General features: G+C 44.8%; 1 protein-coding gene across 2 annotated transcripts in view; it reads left to right on the top strand.

Moving 5' to 3' along the window:
• The window catches only part of KCNMB1 (potassium calcium-activated channel subfamily M regulatory beta subunit 1), a 31,776-nt gene extending 20,881 nt beyond the window's left edge, over positions 1-10,895 (top strand). For both annotated transcript variants that reach the window (XM_084832397.1, XM_084832396.1), the window contains 2 exons: positions 865-1,060; positions 7,951-10,895. In XM_084832397.1, coding sequence (XP_084688523.1) covers positions 865-1,060; positions 7,951-8,235 — 481 coding nt within the window. In that variant the 3' untranslated portion in view covers positions 8,236-10,895. The remainder of the gene's footprint in view (positions 1-864; positions 1,061-7,950) is intronic.
• The last annotated feature ends 10,391 nt before the right edge of the window (positions 10,896-21,286 follow it).

The following is a 21,286-nucleotide window of genomic DNA, read 5'->3' as shown; positions in this document are numbered from 1 at the left end:
GCTCCCAGACTTTGGAACTGCCTGCCAAGGGAGGCTAGGTTGGCTCCTTCTTTGCTGTCCTTCCGCCAGCAGACAAAGATGTTTTAATCCAAACAGGACTTTGGCATATAAACCGGTCTGTTACTGATGGGCATTTAATTGGTTGAGTGCATTTTTATTTCTTATATTGCAATGTTTTTAATTTAATTCTTATTTTGTTACATTGTAATTAGGATCTCATTTTTAATCTGTATTTTAGTATGAGTTACCTTGAGCACCATTTTTTGGTGGACAGACAGGATATAAATTAAATAAATAGCAGGGAGCTACAGGGCTTGTGGGTACCATGGAATAGTACCCATGGGTCCTCTTTAGGGGATCACAGCACTGGGATTTCTCTGCAGAGTCTCCTCTTATCTCCACCTTTTTTATTATTATTCTGAACTGCAGTGAATACAAATTCTAATAAATTTGTCACCTTTATAATTATTTTTTAACAATCCTAAGTTATAAACACTGACTTAGAAGTTATGGGGAAATGGAAGGAGACAATTCTAGGTCTAATAGCATTGAATTTAGACAGTGTATCATCTATATTTTAAAAATGCATAGAATCCATCACCATTAAGCTCCAGTTTCTTGAAAGTCCCACTCATTGCTTAATTTGCAAAGACAGAAACATTTGAAAACATTTGCCAGATTTTAGTACTGCTCTGGGTCACTCTACTTTGACATGAAATGCCAAACAATGTCAGAAACAAATCTAGTATTGAATATTTAAGTGGCATTAGGCTAAATTAACAGATAATGTATTATTATATTTTCATCTATGATCTATGACATTTAAAAGTGTGTTGGTTCAGGGAATCTCATTTGTTGTTGCAGTGTCTGGACCAAAGTAAGTGTATGCAAACTGATGAAAGCCAGCATCAAGGAAGATGTCCACTGTTCATTCAATGAAGGCCTTGGTGATGAGAATATTTTTCGCTATCCTTGTCTGGAGGTCCGGGTCAATCTGACACTCTCAGGGCAGTTGGTAATGCTCTATCACAAAGAAGATACCGTGTACAGAAATCCCAAGGTTTGAGTGCTATTTATCAGAAATGTTCTTGATATGAAATCTCTAAATTCCACAGCTACTAAAGAAAAAGCACCAATAAGAAAAACCCCATGTTTTCTCCAACGTGCATACAGATAACATATAGCTGATACTGCTAGTCCAGATTTGGGAGAGAAGCGAGGGGACACATACACACACTCACATAATTGCAAGTTCCAACAAGAAGTCTGCCTCTGCCTGATTTTCCTAACTCTGAACCAGGTGAGACTAGATGCAAGATGAGATGTAGCAAATGCTGGCAAGATGTCTATCTTTGCCAAATCAGCATCTCCTGGTCCAGGGCCCTATCTACACAAGCCTTTTACTCCAGGATGGCTGCAAGTTGAGGTCCCTCGGGACAGACGGCACAATCACCACTTTGCAGCCATCCGTGGTTTTGTCCTGGAAAATGCGGATTTCCAAGGAGGCGTTTTGCTGCAATGTTTTTCATTTGCAGTGAGTTTCCTGCAGTTGCAAACCATGTGTCCCTTCCCCAAACCAACTTTGCATTTTGCAGTGGGTGTGTTATAGGCATGCACAGTGCTTGTGTCACTCTGTGATGCCCTTTTACTCCCCCCATCCCTTCGCAGCTGCACAGTTACAGAGGCAGAGAGAGGTGTTTTCATTTATTTAACCACATTTTCGCACATTTTTGCAGCCTCGTATCTTCACAATGGTTGCTTTTGGACTCAGTGCCCAAGGGCCGGGGTGGGGGTGGGGGTCTTGGGCAAGGACCAACTTCACTCCAGCCACCATTGCGGAGTGATGGGTAGCCATGTACTGCTCATGCCCTGTGAGTATGAACCATTGTGAGAGTCTCAGGCTGGGGTACTGACAAACAGATGGCGTGGAAATGAAGGTGCACAGAACACCCACTTTTTACCTAACGCAGGACAGACAGACACAACAGAACCCCTAAAATACAGAACAGCCATTGAAGTGTCACACCCCCACGCTCATGGGACCGCACAGCTGCACATTAAAATATAATGGCAAAAAAAGGCATGGCAGATTCTGTTAGGAAAGCCCGCAGCAAATCGCGAGTATATCCCAGGAGAAGCTAATTCAAAGCTGGAATGCTGCGCAGTTGCAACGAAGTGAAGGGTGAAAGCGGTGCCATGTAGGTGGGGCCCAGGGGTAGCAACTGAGACAAAAGATAACAATTTCTGGCAGTATCCATTTCTCCTGCCAGATTATGCAACACTCTAAATTAGGGATAGTGGCAAATTCCAGTGTGTCAGTTCTTACCAGCTGACTGAAGCTAGACGGCAATGGCAGCAAGATCTCACTGGCTGATAAGCAGGGTCATAAACCTGTCTAACGCTGGAAAAGGGGGAGGGATGCCCTGAGCTGGGAACTTTTCCAGTTCAAACAAAGTCAAGATGATGCAGAGAGAAGTCACATTTCCAGTCCAAAGTCTAAACACAGAGATTCACAGGCAAGTAGGGATGGGGGAGAATTTCTCCCCGAAACTTCGGGGGGCCGAGTGCCAACGTGTTTGGCCCCCTGAAGTAGTTTCGGGGAGAAATTCTCCGCACCCCCCCACCCCCCGCACCCCCCCCCGGGACGGGACTTACCTTTCCCAAATGTCCCTCCCGGTGGCGGGTCCCGGCGGCAGTTCGTCAGGTCTTCGACAGGGGCAGAGGCGGCAGCCGGTCTTTCGACCGGCTGCTGCCGCTGCCATTCCAATAAAAGTAAAAAAAGAAAATGCCCCCGTGATAGGCTACGTGACGATTAACGTAGCCTATCACGGGTGACTTAAAAAAAAAAAAAAGTGCGTACAGCTAATGGCGGCCCCCATAGGGAGCCACCATTCACGTTCCTTATTTGGTCGCTGTAGTCTACGTAAAGATTACGTAGACTATGGCGAAAATAAGGCAACGCTATTTGCGTTGCCCTTATTTTCGCCGTAGTCTACGTAAAGATTTACGTAGACTACAGAGACCAAATAAGGAACGCGAATGGCGGCTCCCTATGGGGGCCGCCATTTGCGTATGCGCTTTTTTTTCTTTTTTTTTAAGTCACCCGTGATAGGCTACGTGATGATTAACATAGCCTATCACAGCTGACTTTGCAGATCTAGCCATGATAGGCTACGTTAATCGTCACATAGCCTATCACGGGGGCGTTTTTTTAAAAAAAACGTTTTAGTTCGCGGCCGGGCGAGGCGAGGCGCCTCCCCCCAACCTGAATTTCGGCTGGGCGAGGCGGGAAGCCTCCCCCCCTGGCCTGAACTTCGGGGGGAGCAGCGAAGCACCTCCCCCCCACTGCGAAGCAAGCTGCGAGACCAGGTAAGTGGCTTTCGTGCACTCCTACAGGCAAGGCTGAGGTTCAGGTTCTAGGTGGGGCTGCCAAGATACGGCATGTGGAAATGACATTGTTCTCCAGCAGCTTTGCCCCTGCCTGCTTCCTGCTTTTAACTGCAGCATCCTGGAGCAGCTGCTGGCAGTCAGTCCTCTGGTTTCTGGAAGCCTCTCTGTCTTAAACAGTCAGGGGCTCACCTCCATTGTTCTTTTACATGAAGCCACCTTCACTCTGCTGGGGTCAGTGGAACTTCACCCTCTGAATCCTTTGGAGAGGCTGCAGCCGGGCAAGGATCATCAGCAGGTGGGGGGCTCAAGCTATTTTGGTGCTAGTCCCTTCCTCCAGATCTGGAACCTGCCATTCCCCCCTCGTCCTCAGAGGAGTCCAAGGGAGGTATGACACTGTACTACACTGAACCATACGCACATATTGGCTTGTATGCAATGGATTGCATCAAATGTTAGCCTAATTTAAGTCCGATTCATGTCAATGACTCTACTCTAATGTTGGATACAACCCATTGATTGCATGCCTGAAATGTATAGCCCAGGTGGCATTTGTGCAGATGCTGCAAGGCAGACACACAAAGGCCAACACATGGGGTTAGGGGCCATTTAAGCATTACATTGGTTGCATGGACTGCATGCATGCATATGGCCATGCTGCCTCTGCCAAATGCTTCCCCAGATGATGAGGTTCTGCTTTACTGAATATATTCAGTGGGACATGAAATGATGGAACCTGCGCATCTCCCTCAGGGATACTGATTTCCAGAACCTAGCATTAACAAGACATTTTTTAAGAACAAGAAAACTAAAACACATTTCTTTTAATTTAAAATATTTTGTTTTATTTTAGAATGGTACAATTCTGCACTTGCACAGTTGTTTAAATAATGTGTGTATATTTTAAAAACTAGAAATGGTGCTTTTAATGTCCCATTAAAAAAAAAAAAGAGCTAGAACAAAGGGAGGTTTGCTTTGAAATCATTATTGTGAAGGCGCATATATTACCGTCATTCCATAATCCACAATTCCTGCTAGAATTCTAATGAAATGGATCCCCAAGGTTATCAGAATGTCAGAACAATTACAGAGCAAAATTGAATGAACCTTCATATCTCCATTGTATACCCAATATCAATATAGAACAAGATTAAACATTATCAGCTTCAGTCACTTAACAACAGCCACTAAAGGCAGCCCAACAACTTTTTCCAAAGAGTGAATTATTATTTGAGCTTGAATGATTTTACTAGGGATGTACGAAAATCACTTACCGTTTCGCGGATCTGCTTCAAGGTGGGGGGGGAGGTGCTCCGTCCCTCCCCCCAGAATCCTCGACAGGGGGGGAGGTGCTCAGTCCCTCCCCCCGGAGTCCTGCCCGGACGGCTCCGCTCCACAGGGATTCTGCAGAGCCGCCGGCCGTCTCCTCCAGCAGCCGGACATCTGGCCGCTGGGTAGCAGGGATGCAAATGGCGGCTGCCGTAGTCGCCGCCGTTTGCGTCCCTGTATTTAACTGTGATAGGCTACATAAGTATTTACGTAGCCTATCACATCTGGGTTAAAAAAAAAAAACGCGTACGCAAATGGTGGTGGCTATGGCGGCCGCCATTTGCGTTCCTTATTTTTCGCTGTTTTAGTCTACGTAAATATTTACATAGACTATTACGGCAAAAATAAAGGGGAATGCAAATAGCATAGTGGGCGTTATTTGCGTTTCTCTTTGATTCACCGTTTTAGTCTACGTAAATATTTATGTAGACTAAAACGGCGAAAAATAAGGAATGCAAATGGCGGCTGCCATAGCCGCTGCCATTTGCGTACACTTTTTTTTTTTACCCGGGCGTGATAGGCTATGTAAGTCTTTACGTAGCCTATCACGTCTGAGTAAAAAAATGAAAAAACAAAAAACAAAAGACCAGACTGCAAATGGCGGTGGCTGCAGGTGGTTGGAAGACCAGCTGCCGCCGAAGCTGCCGCCGCCGCCGCCATCCAGAACATCCACCCCAGGTAAGTCTTGCCCCAGGGGGGATCCGCGGGGGGGATCCGTGGGGGGGTGGCAGGCCATTCTGCCATGGATTTCGGGGGGCCGAATGCCAGTGCATTCGGCCTCACTGAAATCCGTGGCAGAATTCTCCGCCATCCCTAGATTTTACATATACACTAATTTTGTTTACAGCCTCATTTGTTATTAGTTTCATGTCTTGCAATAATTCATAGCATAGCAGAAAATAATTCTATTTACATTGCAGATCTAAAATTCCCTAGATAAATGAACAATAAAGCAAATTTCCCTAATGAAAGGCTCAACAATTCCTTCAAGGCTATGAATAGTTGCTTTAAAATTCTGTCTCAGGCATGCTAGCACAATTAGGAAGAAAGATGATTGCATAGGAATTCTCATTTATGATAGAATTACATATTTTATGTAGGTGTTTTGCAGTATTCCATCAGATATTTTGCACTGCTACTTTTGAGGAAAACATTATTCTCACTTTTAGGAAAGAGATTATTTTTGCATAAATCAATAAAGTAAAATATTGCAGTGAACTTAAACTGAAAACAGATCTCGAGGGTAAAACTAGAAGTGCTGCTACATTTATCTTTACATTATTTGTAATCTAATAAAAATTATACATTGTAAGCATTTCATTACAACAACATTTCAGGTAGTCCAACACACGGCTTTACCTGGATTTACCTTGGTTTAGCTGGATTGCCAGATGGTTCATAAACACTAGATATCCTTCCTCCCCCACCCCCACCCCCCTTGACACCATACTCTAATACTATTGTTTGGTATTTCTTGAGCAAAATTATCTAAGTCCCCAATGCACTTCACAGAAGTTATTTTCATAATCCTTGCAACTACCCTGAAAAAGATGTTCAGGGGACTGGAAACAAAGCCCTGTGAAGAGAGACTGAAAGAACTGGGCATGTTTAGCCTTGAGAAGAGAAGACTGAGGGGAGATATGATAGCGCTCTTCAAGTACATGAAAGGTTGTCACAGAGAGGAAGGCCAGGATCTCTTCTTGATCATCCCAGAGTGCAGGACACGGAATAATGGGCTCAAGTACAGGAAGCCAGATTCTGGCTGAACATCAGGAAAAACGTCCTGACTGTTAGAGCAATACAACAATGGAACCAATTACCTAGGGAGGTGGTGGGCTCTCCCACACTGGAGGCATTCAATTCGAGGCTGGACAGCCATCTGTCAGGGATGCTCTGACTTAGATTCCTGCATTCAGCAGGGGGTTGGACTCAATGGTCTTGTAGTCCCCTTCCAGCCCTACTATTCTATGATTCTATGTATGCCATTGTTACTTCTCCCAGCAGAACATCAGTCTGATCCGATGTATCATATCAACCCTGATATCAATAAGCAGGTTAAAGTTTAATTTAAGCATTTGTGCTGACATATTGACAGCACAATTCTATGCATGTTTACTCAGAGGCAACTCTCATTGTATCCAATGGGGCTAACTTCCTAGGAAGTATGTTGAGGACTGCAGACTAAGAAAGCCCCTAGGCATTGTCTGAGAGGCCATACAACATTGTGGATTTTCCCCTCCGAGGCTGTAGACCTTGGGATGTGGGGGAAAGTCCCCATTTGAATTTCTGATCTTCCCCATCCACCCCTCACCACCACCACCACCACCACCACCACAGAAAGCTCTGCAATGGCTCTTTCTCCTGTAGTGGGTTTCATGACCACAGGAGGTGAGTAAATGGGAGATTTAGGGATGGGAGTGTGGGCAGGGAGGAGAGATGTGGCCCCACAAGCCTCTTGGCTTCCATCCTCACACCTTGCCTGCATGCATCAGCTAGACAGGCTCAGAGGCCTGTCTAGCAGAAATTAAGGGAAAGGAGGACAGACTGGCTAAAAAGCCTCCACTGTTCATGTCACTCATCCCACTCTGCATCGGATGGATGGTGGCCTCTGATGTCTGAGGCCTCTATCTTTCTGGTGTCTATCTGGTAGGATTCACCCATAGTGTATATCGCAGGGATGGGGAAGCCTCCAATATCTGGCTGATGGAGGTTCCCCATCTGGCTGCCAACTTCTTCCCCAGCCCCTATCCCTGTGGCTCTGATCAGAAGCTGATCGGAGATAAGAGTTTTCCCCTACTGTGCAGTGAGAAAGGGAGCCTTTGTCACTCTGCAGCAGGGAAAAGCTCTTATCTCCCTAGTTATGGTTAACTGGTCTCACTCTCTGGAAGTAAACCATAAATCAAACCTAATTATCATAATTGCAAGGACAACATACACTAGCATACACTAACTATACAATAGTCCAGGCCTGGAAAAATTACTCAAGTTCTTGTTGTTGTTTCGAAGAACTCAGGTAAATTGCAAGTTAAACTAAGGAGAGCTTTTTGGAAGATCACCCATCTCTATATAAAAGTAAAAGTAATGATATTGTATGGGTTCATGTTCTAGTGCACAATTGACACTTAATGTGTAGGAAAGCAATACTAGAAGCTGTATTTATTAAGGCCTCAATCTACTGCCTTTCCTGTCAGTATATAATGGCAATAACTGGCACCCTGGGTTTTGTTTCTGCAGTGCTCCTATGTCCCACCAAATATGGAGAATTATAATGAAGTTCAAAAGCAAATGGAAAAAATAGCTGACAATTTCAGAAAGGAACAGACATTCCCTTGTTATTATGACCCATCAAGAGAAGAAGAGAGCGTCATTTTAGAGAGATTATATGCTCCAGAGGGCCTTATCTTTGCTTTCCTCTGGCCAACACTGATGATGGTTGGTGGAGTCTTTATTGTCATCATGGTGAAAATAAGTCAGTATTTTTCTGTACTCTCTGCTTCACAATACAGAACAGGTATATAGCATGTCCCAACGTCTGCCTGCATTTTATATTCACATCTATATTGGGGGGAAGCTACGCATGTTTTTTTCAAGTTAACACACGGTGGATTAACAAGATACAAGAGCAAAAGGAAAAACAGATATGGTTCATAGCTGGGAGCCAACCAAATAATACGTCTTTAGAAACACATAATTACTTTTGACCTGACAGACTTGCAGAGGCATCTTTTGTTCACATTTTGGTTCAGCATTATGTTATGACAAGAAATCTGGATGAGAGAACCTACCTGCATTTTCACACCGAGATATACTGGATCTGTACACATTCTCGAACATTTTATGATTTCTTAAAAGCAGCAGTTATCATGGGTCAAATCAGCACAGAGATGTATGCGTAAGCATAGGCCTGACTCTTTCATTGCATTTCTGACAGCTCAGCTTTTGGAATTCATTCATTTTAGGCTGGATGTGAACCTTTTGGTATTTTCTCAACACTTTCTTTTGCTGTGGACAGACTGAGAACCTTTGAAGAAAACAGCCATCAAACCTCCTTCGTTTGTTTCTCTGGGGTTTAACTTTCTCTAACTTAGAGATCTGTTGTCTGGAGGAAGAGGCGCCTAATTCAAGTATTTAGTTCCCATGATAACTTTATCACTTGGCTACTGACAAGTTATTGTCAGGAGTTGCCTCATGGTTGGTGGCTGAAATTCACCCAGCCAATGACAGTGGCAAGTCTTTCTTCCTTAATGGATTTTGACTGAGTGCTCTGGTAAAACCAAAAAGTCCGTATGTATTATTATTATTATTAGCAGCAGCAGCAGCAGCAGCAGCAGCATGCCTGAAGAATGTGTACTCTTCTGAGACTTTTAACGATGAACAGCTATGCTGGACGAGACGGGCTTCTCCTAGCCATACAAGTCCCTTCAGATCACATATCTGACCCACCCTAATAAGGGTTTCACCTTTCCCTTTCCCCTTCCTTAAAGAGCCTCTGTGTCTGTATCACCTGGGTAACAGACAGAAATTCAACAGGCAGAGCTTCCCCATCCTTGCACCTTCATATTGGAGATACGCTGCACCTCAGCTGTTTGCGCAGCAGCTGTGGAAGGCACAGGGTGCCTAATCTAAAACATGAAATATCTGTGGCTCAGCCTGTCTAGAATTCAGTCCTGATCTAGAAAATCTATCCCATTTATTCAGAAGGGAATTTGAGGTGTGGTGGGAAGGAATACAGAGCACCTGCATTGGTTTTAATGTCTCAGTGGAGGGAAGGTTGTAGAAACTCTGTGGTGACAGGACACAGGCACTCTGCATATGCTCAAAGGCACCACTCCCTTCTTAATATTACTTCACATTGACCCTGTTCAGATGCACATTGGGGCAGGGTGCTTAGGCTAACTACAGTGCAGGGTGTTTAGCGCCAAGCACTGCAAGAGTCCCTGCCACACATGCAGCTAACAATGGCCTGCAGCATGGTTAGGCTAACCACTCTCTTAACTACCCTCCCTCCTGCAGTCCTCCCACCACTCCCTCACACATCCCTACAGCCTCAGTGGCTCACACAGCCATTACAGGAGCAGGGCTGCTGATGGCTGTTGGTGGCCATTTTCTTCCTTCTTTCTGATTCCATTACAAAAATAAGTAAAAAATAAATTAAAACATTGAAAAACTGCATAGGAATTGCCACGTCACAAAATGTGCATATGTGTATGTGTGCAACATCACGATATCAATTTTGCGTACATGCACATATGTGCAAATGTGTGTTTTAGCAATGTATGTGAATAATGTGCATTTTAGTGATATGGCAATTTTTTGCGCAACGTTCAATGTTTTTATTTAAGTTTTACTTATTTTTGTAATGGAGCCCTGCTCCTGTAATGGACGTTTTCGGCCGCTCTTGCCACGGAGATCTATGGAAGAGCTCCGTTAACCACGGGGCCTGTTCAGGCATCATGCTAAGCCATGGTTAGTGCCACTAACCATCTTGCAGCAGGTGGTTAGTGACTGTGGTTTGTGCGTGGTTCATAAGCTTCCATGGTTGGGTGTGACCCCAGTTCACACATCTTGCTAAGCCACCATGGTGCGCTCAAAACCGCTAACCACCATGGCTTAGCATGATGTCTGAACAAGCTCATTATGTTCCATAAACTGTAGCCTGAGATTAAAGAGGTGGGAGAGCCATATTATGTGTCAGAATGCCAAGTGCTGGAAGAACTTGTATATCCTTTCCTAAGCTTCCCCTTTCAGGTTGTCTTGAAGTTGACCTTACAGTAAAGAGGTTTTATATCCAATCCATAGAAAATCAAAGTTACTCAAGCATACTACAGCAGGCAATTGCCTCCTGTGAGGCCATCTCCCAGCCCTTTGTTCAGGATAGAGAATTGTGTGGAATCACTGGGTTCCAGTTCTATTTTTAAAACAAAAATAACCCCCACCCCCCAAAAAACCCAAAGGGAGTCATTGGGCACAGGAGGATAAATCTTTCTGTTACAATGTATCTGCAGAGAATGAAAGTGCACCCATTTTAATGAGATTATCCAAGGTACAGTGTCTCTGTGTGGCTGTTTCACCAGTCTTGAAGCAAGCACTATAAGCAACTCAATGTACTGGCAAATTACCATGATGCACTGCTGCAGCCATTGTCATTACCTGTGCATTAAACTAATGTTTATAGCTTTATTGCTCAGTGAACAGCAGCTGTCTGCCTATGCACTGCCTCAAGCCACAACAAGCACATACACAGAGGTCTCATAAAAGTAGCTTCTAATTGCCAGGCCAACTTGATAAAGAAAGAAGAAATTATCTCTCTGCAAAATGCTTTCCAGCAAGCATCCGCTAGCTTCTTTCTACAAAGCATTTATTTCCTCACAATTCAATTGCATTCACACAGAAAGTGGAAGGGAAAGAGTTCTGCCTCCTTCAGACAACACCAAGTTAGTGTTTATTTTTGTTTTTGTTTTTTTGTCTCAAGGGATTCTATCTACTTCTTAATTCCAAAATGACCAGGAATCCTGCTTTGCCCAGTCATAGAGAGAATTCTATGCATATAGACTCTACACAGACATTAAATTCAATGTGCATAGGCTGGGGGCAGGACTTTCAACCACTATCCTGTTCTCCCCTCCCACCCCCACCCCATATTTGAATAAAGTTAAGGGGAACAGTGAACAAGGGATACTAGCATCTAGGCAAGTTTTCATCTGGGTAACCTTTCATCACTGAAGCAGCCCTGCATATAGCTATGATGCATACATGCCACTAATTAAAGCAGCCACACTGGGCACAAGACTGGAGCAGAGGCATGTATGGATACGTTATTTACTACCAGAACCAGATAATGACCTAAATTTGGTTACCAAAAGGCAAAGACTTAGTCAGTCCAGAATCACCTTCACAGAGCCAGCTCCAAACACATAGACACAGAGGAGCCTTCTTCAGAGATTTCAGGACCAAAGCAACCTCTCAGAACAGGTCCTCGACTAGCCAGGATTACACCCTGTGCCAGGGAGCCACTTTGAGTTGCAAACCTAGGCTCCTAATCCTATCCCATATCATCTCATTTCCATGCCTGTGATTGTGTCAGATGAGTGCAGTAGGACCAGAGGTGAGCAGAAAGCAGAGCTCCAGATGTTTTGGACTTTAACTCCCAGAAGCCCCTGCCAGCAAGGCCAATGGTCAGGAATGCTGGGAATTGATGTCTAAAACATCTGGAAATTAACTTTCTGCTCACCCCTGCAGTAGACCTGGCTCATTCTTCACCAAAGGGGAAGAGGAGAGAGAATTAGTTAATGAGGAAGCGTGACCTGTTTTCCTCTAATGTTCAGTTGCCATTCCTTGTATCTTCCATACCTCAATGCACAAATCATGATCCTTTGTTGATGTTTCCGCACTTTCAACAACCACAGTTTAATTCCTGGAGATCCATCTGGAAAAATAGCTCCACTTCTATATTTCACGTCATATATAAGAGGGCAGTCTTAAAACTCAGTTGATATGCTAAGTAAATTTTTCACATGGATGAGGTTTAAGTCAGATGGCAATAGAGATGGTGCGGGCACCTGATTCCATCTAGGAATCTGGTGGACCCCACACACACCCCTGAGCCGCGCTCACTGTGCCCCTGCCTCCGCTTTCCCCCTGCCCTTACTTGCCCCCTGCCCCCCCCCCTTTCCTAGCAGCCCACACTCACCAGGGTGGCTTTATCAAGCTCCCTGATCACCATTTTTGGGCGATTGCGAAAATGCACATATTTGCGTATATGCAAAATGGGCTGTGAATCACCCATATATACAAGATTACAGGTGTTTGCTTGCCTGTAATCTTGCGCATATGGGCAAATTCATGGTCCCATTTTGACTATATGTGAATATGCACATTTGTGAAAATGCTCATAGAATAGTAGGGTTGGAAGGGGCCCTACAAGGCCATCACATTCATGTATATGCAAAATGGGGCCATGAATGACCCATATACACAAGATTACAGGCAAGCAAATGCCTGTAATCTTGTGTATATGGGCAGTTCATGGCCCCTTTTGTGTATACACAAATATGCACATTTTCACAGTAATTCCCCCCCCCCAAGGTAATCACGGACCTCAACAAGGCCACCCAGGTAAGTGCAGGTAACTCGATGAGCCATTGGAAGCTCGAGCACAGGTCCCAGTGCGCATGAGCAGGGGCATGGGTTGGGCAGGTACTCAGAGAACCCCAACGGGAGGCGCCCAGTCATCCTTAGATGGCAAAGAGCTTTTCCCCCAAAACGGAAATATCACGTTGTTCCTATGCTTCAACATATTCAACATATTTCTGAAACCTATCTCCATCTGTTCCAGTCTTTAGCACTGCAGGTAATATAGCACATTTAGCTCTCATTGGGAGGTTCATAGGTATTTTGGCCATTACGGTACAGCATCATGGTGCAGCTATTATATCAGAAAACAATTTAAAATAATAACATTATATACAATTGTGAGTGGACTGTGAAGCATTAATTCATACAACAACAAAAAAAAAGGATGAGTTGTGCCTTCATTGGTATATTCAAGTTTCATCCAGCTCATCTAATCTGACTTTAAAATGCACTATTAAGTCTCCAGAAAGAAAAGGGTAAAAGGGTAATTTCCAGCATTTGACAGGCATGCTTGAAAAACCTAATAAGGAGATCTCCCCGCTTCCCCTTTCCTGGCCAGTCCCCCCTCCCCAGCCTTTAAAAAGAAACAGAACCCTTAATTTAAAGGAGCAATAGGGTGGTGAAGAGCTCCCTCAAGAGTTTGAAGGAAATTATGTGGAGCAGGGGTGAGCAGAAAGTAGAGCTCCAGATGTTTTGGACTTCAGTTCCCAGAAACTCCTGACAGAATGGCCAATAGTCAGGAATTCTGGGAGTTGAAGTCCAAAGCATTTGGAGATCAATTTTCTGCCCACCCCTGATGAGGAGAACATAAGTTTCACACTTAGGATCACAGGGCTTGTGAGAAAACTAGGAGAAGGCAGTAGGGGAGTGAGCAGAGGCAGAAACAGGGGGCAAACCCTAATTTGAGACAGACCCCAATTTTTAAGAATGGAGTAGCTCACACTTCAAGTCCTCAACCCCTTGCCATCTCACACTTTCCCCAGTAGTAGTTTCTCACAACCTACATGGGAAAAATCCAACCAGATTCTCCTGATTATGTCAATGGTAATGACAGATTCATTCAGAATTCATTTTTAATTCAATAAAAAGGAAAACGAGAAAAGAGAACCAGGATGGCACAAAACCTTCACCACTGATTTTCCCCACCCCCATCCCCTGAATTACAGAAGCCTGTTCATTTTGTTCCACATTTTCCAGGTTTGCACCCTGCTGGCTCTCAGAAATGATTGAACAAAATTAAAGAGCAAAAATCATAGTTCATGAACATAATCAGCAGGTATCAAATAATTTTCCAGCATCCTAGTTTGCCACGTTAACAGGCTGCTCTTTAAACAATTGTGCAGGGGGTTATCAATGATCCCAGTGACAGCTCAGGCATTTGATCTCCTTTTTGCTCAGCCTCACACCATGCACAGATTGCCTGAGGTGGCTACAGCCTCTCCAGATGGAATTCTCCCTCCATGTATTACTGCCTGTTGAGTAATGCAAATCAGAACAGCCCTCCATTCATGTTCCATTACAGAAGTAATGCTCGTACTGCTCACAACGTGATAAGCATTTATAAAGGAAGTACAGCCTCTTTGGGATTGTTGCTTTCCCCAAATACCGAAGAGTTAATGATCAGAGTGACACCTTCACCTCTCCTCATTCCTCTCAGCAACTTACACCTCTGCAGCTTTTATTTCAGTATTTTAAGGTTGGCTGAAAAAAGGTGTAGGAAGCCTGAAAACATTATTTCACAGGTCCCAAGTGTGAAAAAAATCTAGATATTTAATTGCTAGGAACAAGGGCACTGCTTCAAAGGGTGACAAATATCATGCTATTTCCTGTATGCAAGAGCTTTGTGCATAGAAACATTATATGTACATTAATCACGTACAACTGTCACACATGCCTATTTTAGTGATGTGTACAGTCAACCAAATAAATGAGTGGTCATTTCTAGCAGCAATGCGCACACAGGCATCACACCATTTTCTACATTTCTCTGTATTTAAAACTGGCATGTCCCCACCTGGCCAAACAGACTCCCAAGATAACTGACAACACGTAGAAGTCAGGTAAGTCTAAAATGACTCCCCTAGCCCTTTGCCACAATCCCCATTGGGTGTTCTGCTCTGCATAACCAAGAGATAAAGTACCAAGCAGCTGGCTTACAATGTCTTTTTCCTAATCTGGGTGATAATTAGTGGACCTCTGGGACCTCTGTGTAGGCCAAAGTCCAATTATAATCCATTTTCAACAGGGCAAAATGAGCATCACCATGTGAGGTGGCAGGCACTGAAATAAGTGGCACCTTGCCATTCATGTGTATAGGACGGCCATGTGTCCTACTTTACAGAGGACAGTCCTCTATTTGAAAGGGCTGTGGGAGGACAGTCTTCTATTTGAAGGTGTCCTCTATGTGAAGGCCTGGCCAGTCCAAGTCCAGTGTAAAGAGAAAGACCCCTAAGGAGGGAGAGCAACAGGGGTCTTGAACCTGTCCATCAAGATTTAGCACCTGGACAACCCACTGAGTGGATACACAGGTCACCAGATCATGGTGACATGCATTGTATTTCTATTTAAATTACAGTGAAAATGTCCAAACTTTCATCTATACACATAAATTAACATATGCATGTTTTATATAGATCACTGCATTTTGGTGACGCAAATCCTCTTTTTTTCTTTCTTTTTGGCAATGCACAAATGGGCACACTAAAAGCGCATTTAATGTGAGATGTATCCCTCCCCACCCCTAACACATGCAGATCTAACCTCTCAAGACTGAGGAGGGTGTTGATTCCTGATAACAGCAACCCTAGCAACTCACACGAATAACACTGGAATACCCAAAAGGCAAAGAGCAGAGATAATATGGAGATGGTAATTTACCAAGCACAGGAGCCATAAAATAGTGGAGGATATGAAAGAGACTGTAGCAACTGAGATCATATGATGCATTACAGCAGTGTTGGTTTTTCTAGTAACACAACTACCCTTCTAGAAGAGGCTTCATAGAGCACAATCCTATGGATGTCTACTGAGAAGGAAGGCCTACTGAGTTCAATGGGACTTACCCTGAGGTAAGTGAATATAGGATTGCAGCCTCCATGACTTCATTATAAATGGGAAGATTAATTATTTTTAATTTGATTCGTTAAATACTTATGTAGCCTATCACAGCAAAGAGCAGGGGTGCAAATGGCACAGCGGCTGCCATTTGCATCCCTGCTCTTTGCCGTGATAGGCTACGTAAATACTTATGTAGCCTATCACAGCTGACTGCAAGCACGCAAATGGCAGCCGCTACGACAGCCACCATTTGCGGCTGCAGCAGCCCGGCAGCGGGCGGCCGGGAAACCAGCTGGAGCCACCACCGCATCCACCACCAGGTAAGCTCCATCCCGGGGGGATTCCGTGGGGGGAGGCTGTTCCGCCACGGATTCCGGGGGGCCAGGTTCTAAAGAATTCAGCCTCACTGGAGGCGGTGGCAGAATTCTCTGACATCCCTAGAAAGAACCTTAGGCACAACCTTGAGCTCCTTAGAGATCAAAAGCAGGATATAAACGTAGCAAATACATAAATACAGTAAGAGTTTCAGTCCATCTAACAACATGATGGCCTTAGGCAAGTCACTCTTACTCTGTCCAACCCATGAGCTGTATGGTGGACAAACAAAGCAAGATGTCCCTCAGTATTGCCCACATCCAAGATAGGACTCTGTTGTCAAGACACCCTCCAAAGAGGTCCCTTTTGATCAGTTTCACACATTCTAGGATATTGTCACTCCCATGTAGGATATCGCATAGCCACTACATCATCATGTATGATGACTTTACATGAATACCTCACTCTGTATAACCATGGCAGGAAACCCAGTTGTCAGCAGCTTCTCTCAGCACATGACAATGAACTCCACTCGTAGCCATGTGTGAATGAGTCCATGCAAGCTATATGCAACTTCCTAGATAAAGTGATCCTGATATAATTAATCATCACACATAGTAAATCATAAAATAACCATAAGAATGGAGAGTCTTTGGTAGCATTGGGAGTAGGGTGTTAAACTAAGACTGAACACACATCTAGGACTAGATCTGTAAATGGCCAACTCCTAGTTTGAAAAGAACAGAAGTCAGAATCAAATGAAGCAATACGCCAATTCATATCCCACTAAGCAAATTATTTTCTAATTAAACTAAATCACAAATTGAAGACATACACGCCTTTGGCTGTGCTTGGAATATAAGAGGAACAAAGTAAAATGTGGCCAAAAAAAATTTCAAAGGGAAGAAAGAAAAATGTAATTGTAAAAAGGGGATGCAACATTTTTAATTGTAAATGCTGTTCTGATTATTTTGTTGTGTCATATTGAGTTCCAGTGTGGTGTGGTGTTCAGGTTCTGTATTGCAGGGAAATATCCACAGCTGAACTTTGCAGCAACTTGCTCCAAATTAACTGGGAGTCAAGCAGATGGTCACATTTATCTCAGATTTGAATTCGGCTGCTTGCCCAAACCTACCCACATCCACCCCCTGCCAGTTTAGCAGGACACAGCTGGGTACTTTGAATTTTTTATTGCCAGACAGACACTGTCAAGTCCACTCAGATGGCTGCTGCAGATCATAGGATCAATTGACAGCTAGAGAGACACACAACGCTCCGTTCTCTCAGATGCACCTCCATGCTTCTTCTTCTCTGCCACATTCAATGAAAGGATGCTATTAGCAATGACTTCCCCATCTTTTTTATTGCTGGCCTTAGATCAATGGCTGAAAGCTGAAAGGAATTTTAGAGGGAAATTAAGGTCATCATTAAGTAATTACATCCATAAATGAAATTATCCAAGTGGCTGCATGCCCACTTCCAATTTATGTGCCACCAATTTCCACATTACAGGGATTGCTTCCAAATCCTCATGAGCTACAGACCTCAAGAGAAAGAAAGAAAGAAAGAAAGAAAGAAAGAAAGAAAGAAAGAAAGAAAGAAAGAAACTTCTTCAGAGCGGCACCAGCAGCAGCATGGACCCCAAAAGAGAATGCTCAGGGACTACCATGTTTTCAATCCGGAGACTATTTAGTTATAACTTTGTCTCTGGAAACATTCCAAGAATAGCAATGGACATTATTTATGATCACTTGCAGCCATCCAAATATACAGTTATTTCTTCATTTGGATAGTAGCAGCACAGGAGGACCAGAATTTATAAAGAGGAGTCTGCACAGCAAAGTTGTAAAAGTTGTACACACAACCATCTTTCCTGCATCTTTCTTACGCAACCTCACCTTCATATCTTAGTCCTGTGCGATAAGCAGGGATGAGTGAGTTTGTCAGTTTTGCTTTCTCCTGCACTGGAATGTTTAAAATCTCAAGTTTTTTCTCTCCTGAATATGAAGACATTTGCAAACTTTGGTAAATTCTTATCAAAAACAAACTGAAATGAAATCCTCACCCATTTGCATAGGCCAGATTTAATAGATACACCTATTCCCAACACGGAGAGGGCCATGTTGTACCTACCTGCCATATAGCTGTTAAAGTCGAGGAGCCTGTCAGTAAAAAAGAGGTGGCAACCTTAATTCACCACCAACATAGATGAATACAGAGGGGTTTTTAAACCCAGTCTTTTAAGCGCTAAACAATCCCTGAGTCTGGATGGATGGGCCGATGAATCTGTTGAGTTTGGTTTCTCCCACGTTCACATTTTTAAAAATTTCATGTTCTTTTTATCCCAGATATGGAAATGTTTGTGAATTTTAGTAAATTCTTATCAAAACTGAAATAAAATGAAATTCTGACCCAGCCCTAGCCATCAGCCAAACGTAGAACCAGCTGCATTTGGGGGGAGGGGGGTAAGATCATACTGTCTGTTGCTACTATGAGCAGCGAGTTTGGGGCAGGGAGTTGGTAGCTACCTAGCCTGTCACCTTGAGAGGGTTATACTCTTAAAGATGGCCTAGAAAATAATTTTAGATAAACAGGTAGACAGATAGCCCCACAAAGACTCCTGGGCTTCCTGTTGACTTTCAAATATTCACTTTCTTGAGGTGGCATAGCCCTCTTATAGACATAGGCCATCTAATTTTTCCACATGGGGAGTCAATTTTGAAAGTAATTCCCATGTTAAAGATGTACCACATAACAAAGTATAGCATCTGAAAGTAAGTTTCAAAAGCTATTTGAAGCCAGCCTTTTGTCTGAAAGGGTAAGCTTTGGCATGGGGTGCTTTCAAACAAGCAACCACATCAATGAGAGGACTATATCACTTTATGAATTACTTAGTTTAAGGTCAGCCATCTCCAAAACAGGCTCCAGTAGCAGTTTCATATCTTGAGCAAGAATTTCTAATGAAATGCACAGTAATCACAAACCATTCTAAACAATACTCAAATGTTTTTTGTATCACCCTCAACGATACATACACGGGTTCCAGAAGAGATGAGCAAGATTCCAATTTTAAGTCATTTGATTTATCATATACAGGTTTCTACTTCTTGTCATTGTTGTCATAATGTAGCAAGAGCTAAAATATGGAATCTGTCCCTCGTTATTTTTGCATAGATCTCAGAGGCTTTGAAATATATTCTCCATACACATAAGGGAGAAATTCCTTCCTTTAAATCCTAGTAGGCAATTAGCTTTAGATTAGCTGAAATGGGCTACCTTCCCTTCTCAATGAGCCTTTGAAATGCTAAGCACTGTCTTTCTTTCTAACAGTCCCAATTTGCAGATATTATCTGTGAACAGAACCTGTCTGAACAATGAGATTTAAGAGACTAATTGGCAAAAGAGAGGTTAGATTGACAAAAGCTTTACAAAGTCTCACCTTCTCAGAAAAGGATACAGCACAAACTACCACAAGACAATGACAGTTTTGTTCTTTAAAGGACATTTTGGGGGCTGACATGTATAGGCTGGGTTTGGATGATCAGAAGAGAAAAGAAGCCACAGTGGCTTATTTTCCCTGCCCCATGTGTACTGCTCACACACCCGTTTCCCTAATTACCCTCTCTGCAGCACAGGTTGCTGTGTAGCCAGTACCGAGGTGTGTGGCAGGGGGGACTTCCAACCACCCGGGCGGCTACCCACGGCTCGTTGTGGGGGTTATGTAGCCACCTCCACCACACTGAGCTTGGATGCCATGGCATTGGCAACCCGCAATGCAGGTAATTAGGGAAATGGCTGGCAGGACAGGGCAGGGAAAAGAAGCCACAGAGGCTTCTTTTTCTCCACTGATCCTCCAAATCCAGTCATATAGATAAGGCTCTGGAAACAGATCTGGGAAATGCCCTAACCCTGGTGCCAGCTTGTCTGGCAAAAGGGGGGGCGTTGCGGGTGGGTGGGGTGAGAAGAGGCGGCTGCTGCCTATTGGGTGCCCTCCCATGGCACCACCAGGCAGGGGAGGGGTCGGCAGAGCCCTCTTAAGCTCTGCACCCCCTCCCAAACCAACTCTCTCGCTCTCGCTGCTGACACTGTGCAAGACAGAGCCTTCGCTTCAGTCAGGGGCAGTGGTGCTCGCCTTTGACAGCGCCCGTGTCCTGCACCCCTTCTTTTTGCTCTGTGCCACTGCTTGCTCCGGTGTTTCGGTGGACATGGCTACCAGCTCAACTGGACCTCGATCATCCTCTGCTAAGTATTTGGCCACCTGTCTGCATTGTTGCCGGCGCTCAATGTGCCGGCAGGGGAGCCTGCACTTGCCCAAGCAGCGACGCCTTCACTCTCTTGCACTGCGGCGGTGGCAGCAGCGCATGCCTTAGTCCGGCCGCGCCTCTCGCTCTTGCACGGTGGCCAACCCCGGCCAGCCTCTGCTGGCGGTGCCGGTGCTTGCTGCGCCATTCGAGCAGCCGCACCTTCTTTGGCCCACAGCTGTGGCTGGGCCTGTTGGCGGCCAGCTGGTCCCTGGCGGCAGTGGCGGCCGGCGTTCGTCCTCCCCTTCTCATCGGCCATGCCTTCTCACTCATGGCAGCAGCTGGTTTCAGCGGTGGCCAGCCCCGACTGGTCCCTGGCAGCCGCAGCCAGCATTTGCCGCGCCTTTTGAGCGGCCTTGCCTTCTCTGTGGTCGCGCCTTCTACCTTGCACCACAGCGGTGATCGGCTTCAGTGGCCAGCTCCATCGGCGACTGCCTGCCATGCCTTTCGGGCATGCTGTGCAGCCTGAGTGGCCGGCGCCTTCCTCGGAGTCTGCCTCTTGCCCCTTGGCCACGGCATGCGCAGCTGCTGGCGGTGCAGCGTGCACACCACTGCAGCGTAAAAGCCTCATGTCTGGCCCCCTCAGGCTTTGGGATGACCCCCTTTCGACTCCCTTCCAATGACCCAGACTCCTCTGGGCCAGATCTTGGTGCCTTCGGCCCTCAGGATGGGGTTCCTGGGGGAGGGCGACTGCCGGTGGGCCCCCTCCCCCCTCCAGGTGCTGCTGGTCTGATAACCAGCAGGGAGAGACCTTTGAGTGGCTC

The sequence above is a fragment of the Heloderma suspectum genome, chromosome 2, assembly GCF_057233095.1.
Source record: "Heloderma suspectum isolate Gila_16-S chromosome 2, 16-S_ref, whole genome shotgun sequence".
Taxonomy (NCBI): Eukaryota; Metazoa; Chordata; class Lepidosauria; order Squamata; family Helodermatidae; genus Heloderma; species Heloderma suspectum.
Note: the sequence above shows the minus strand (reverse complement) of the source record. Positions and strands in the feature narration are given on the sequence as shown.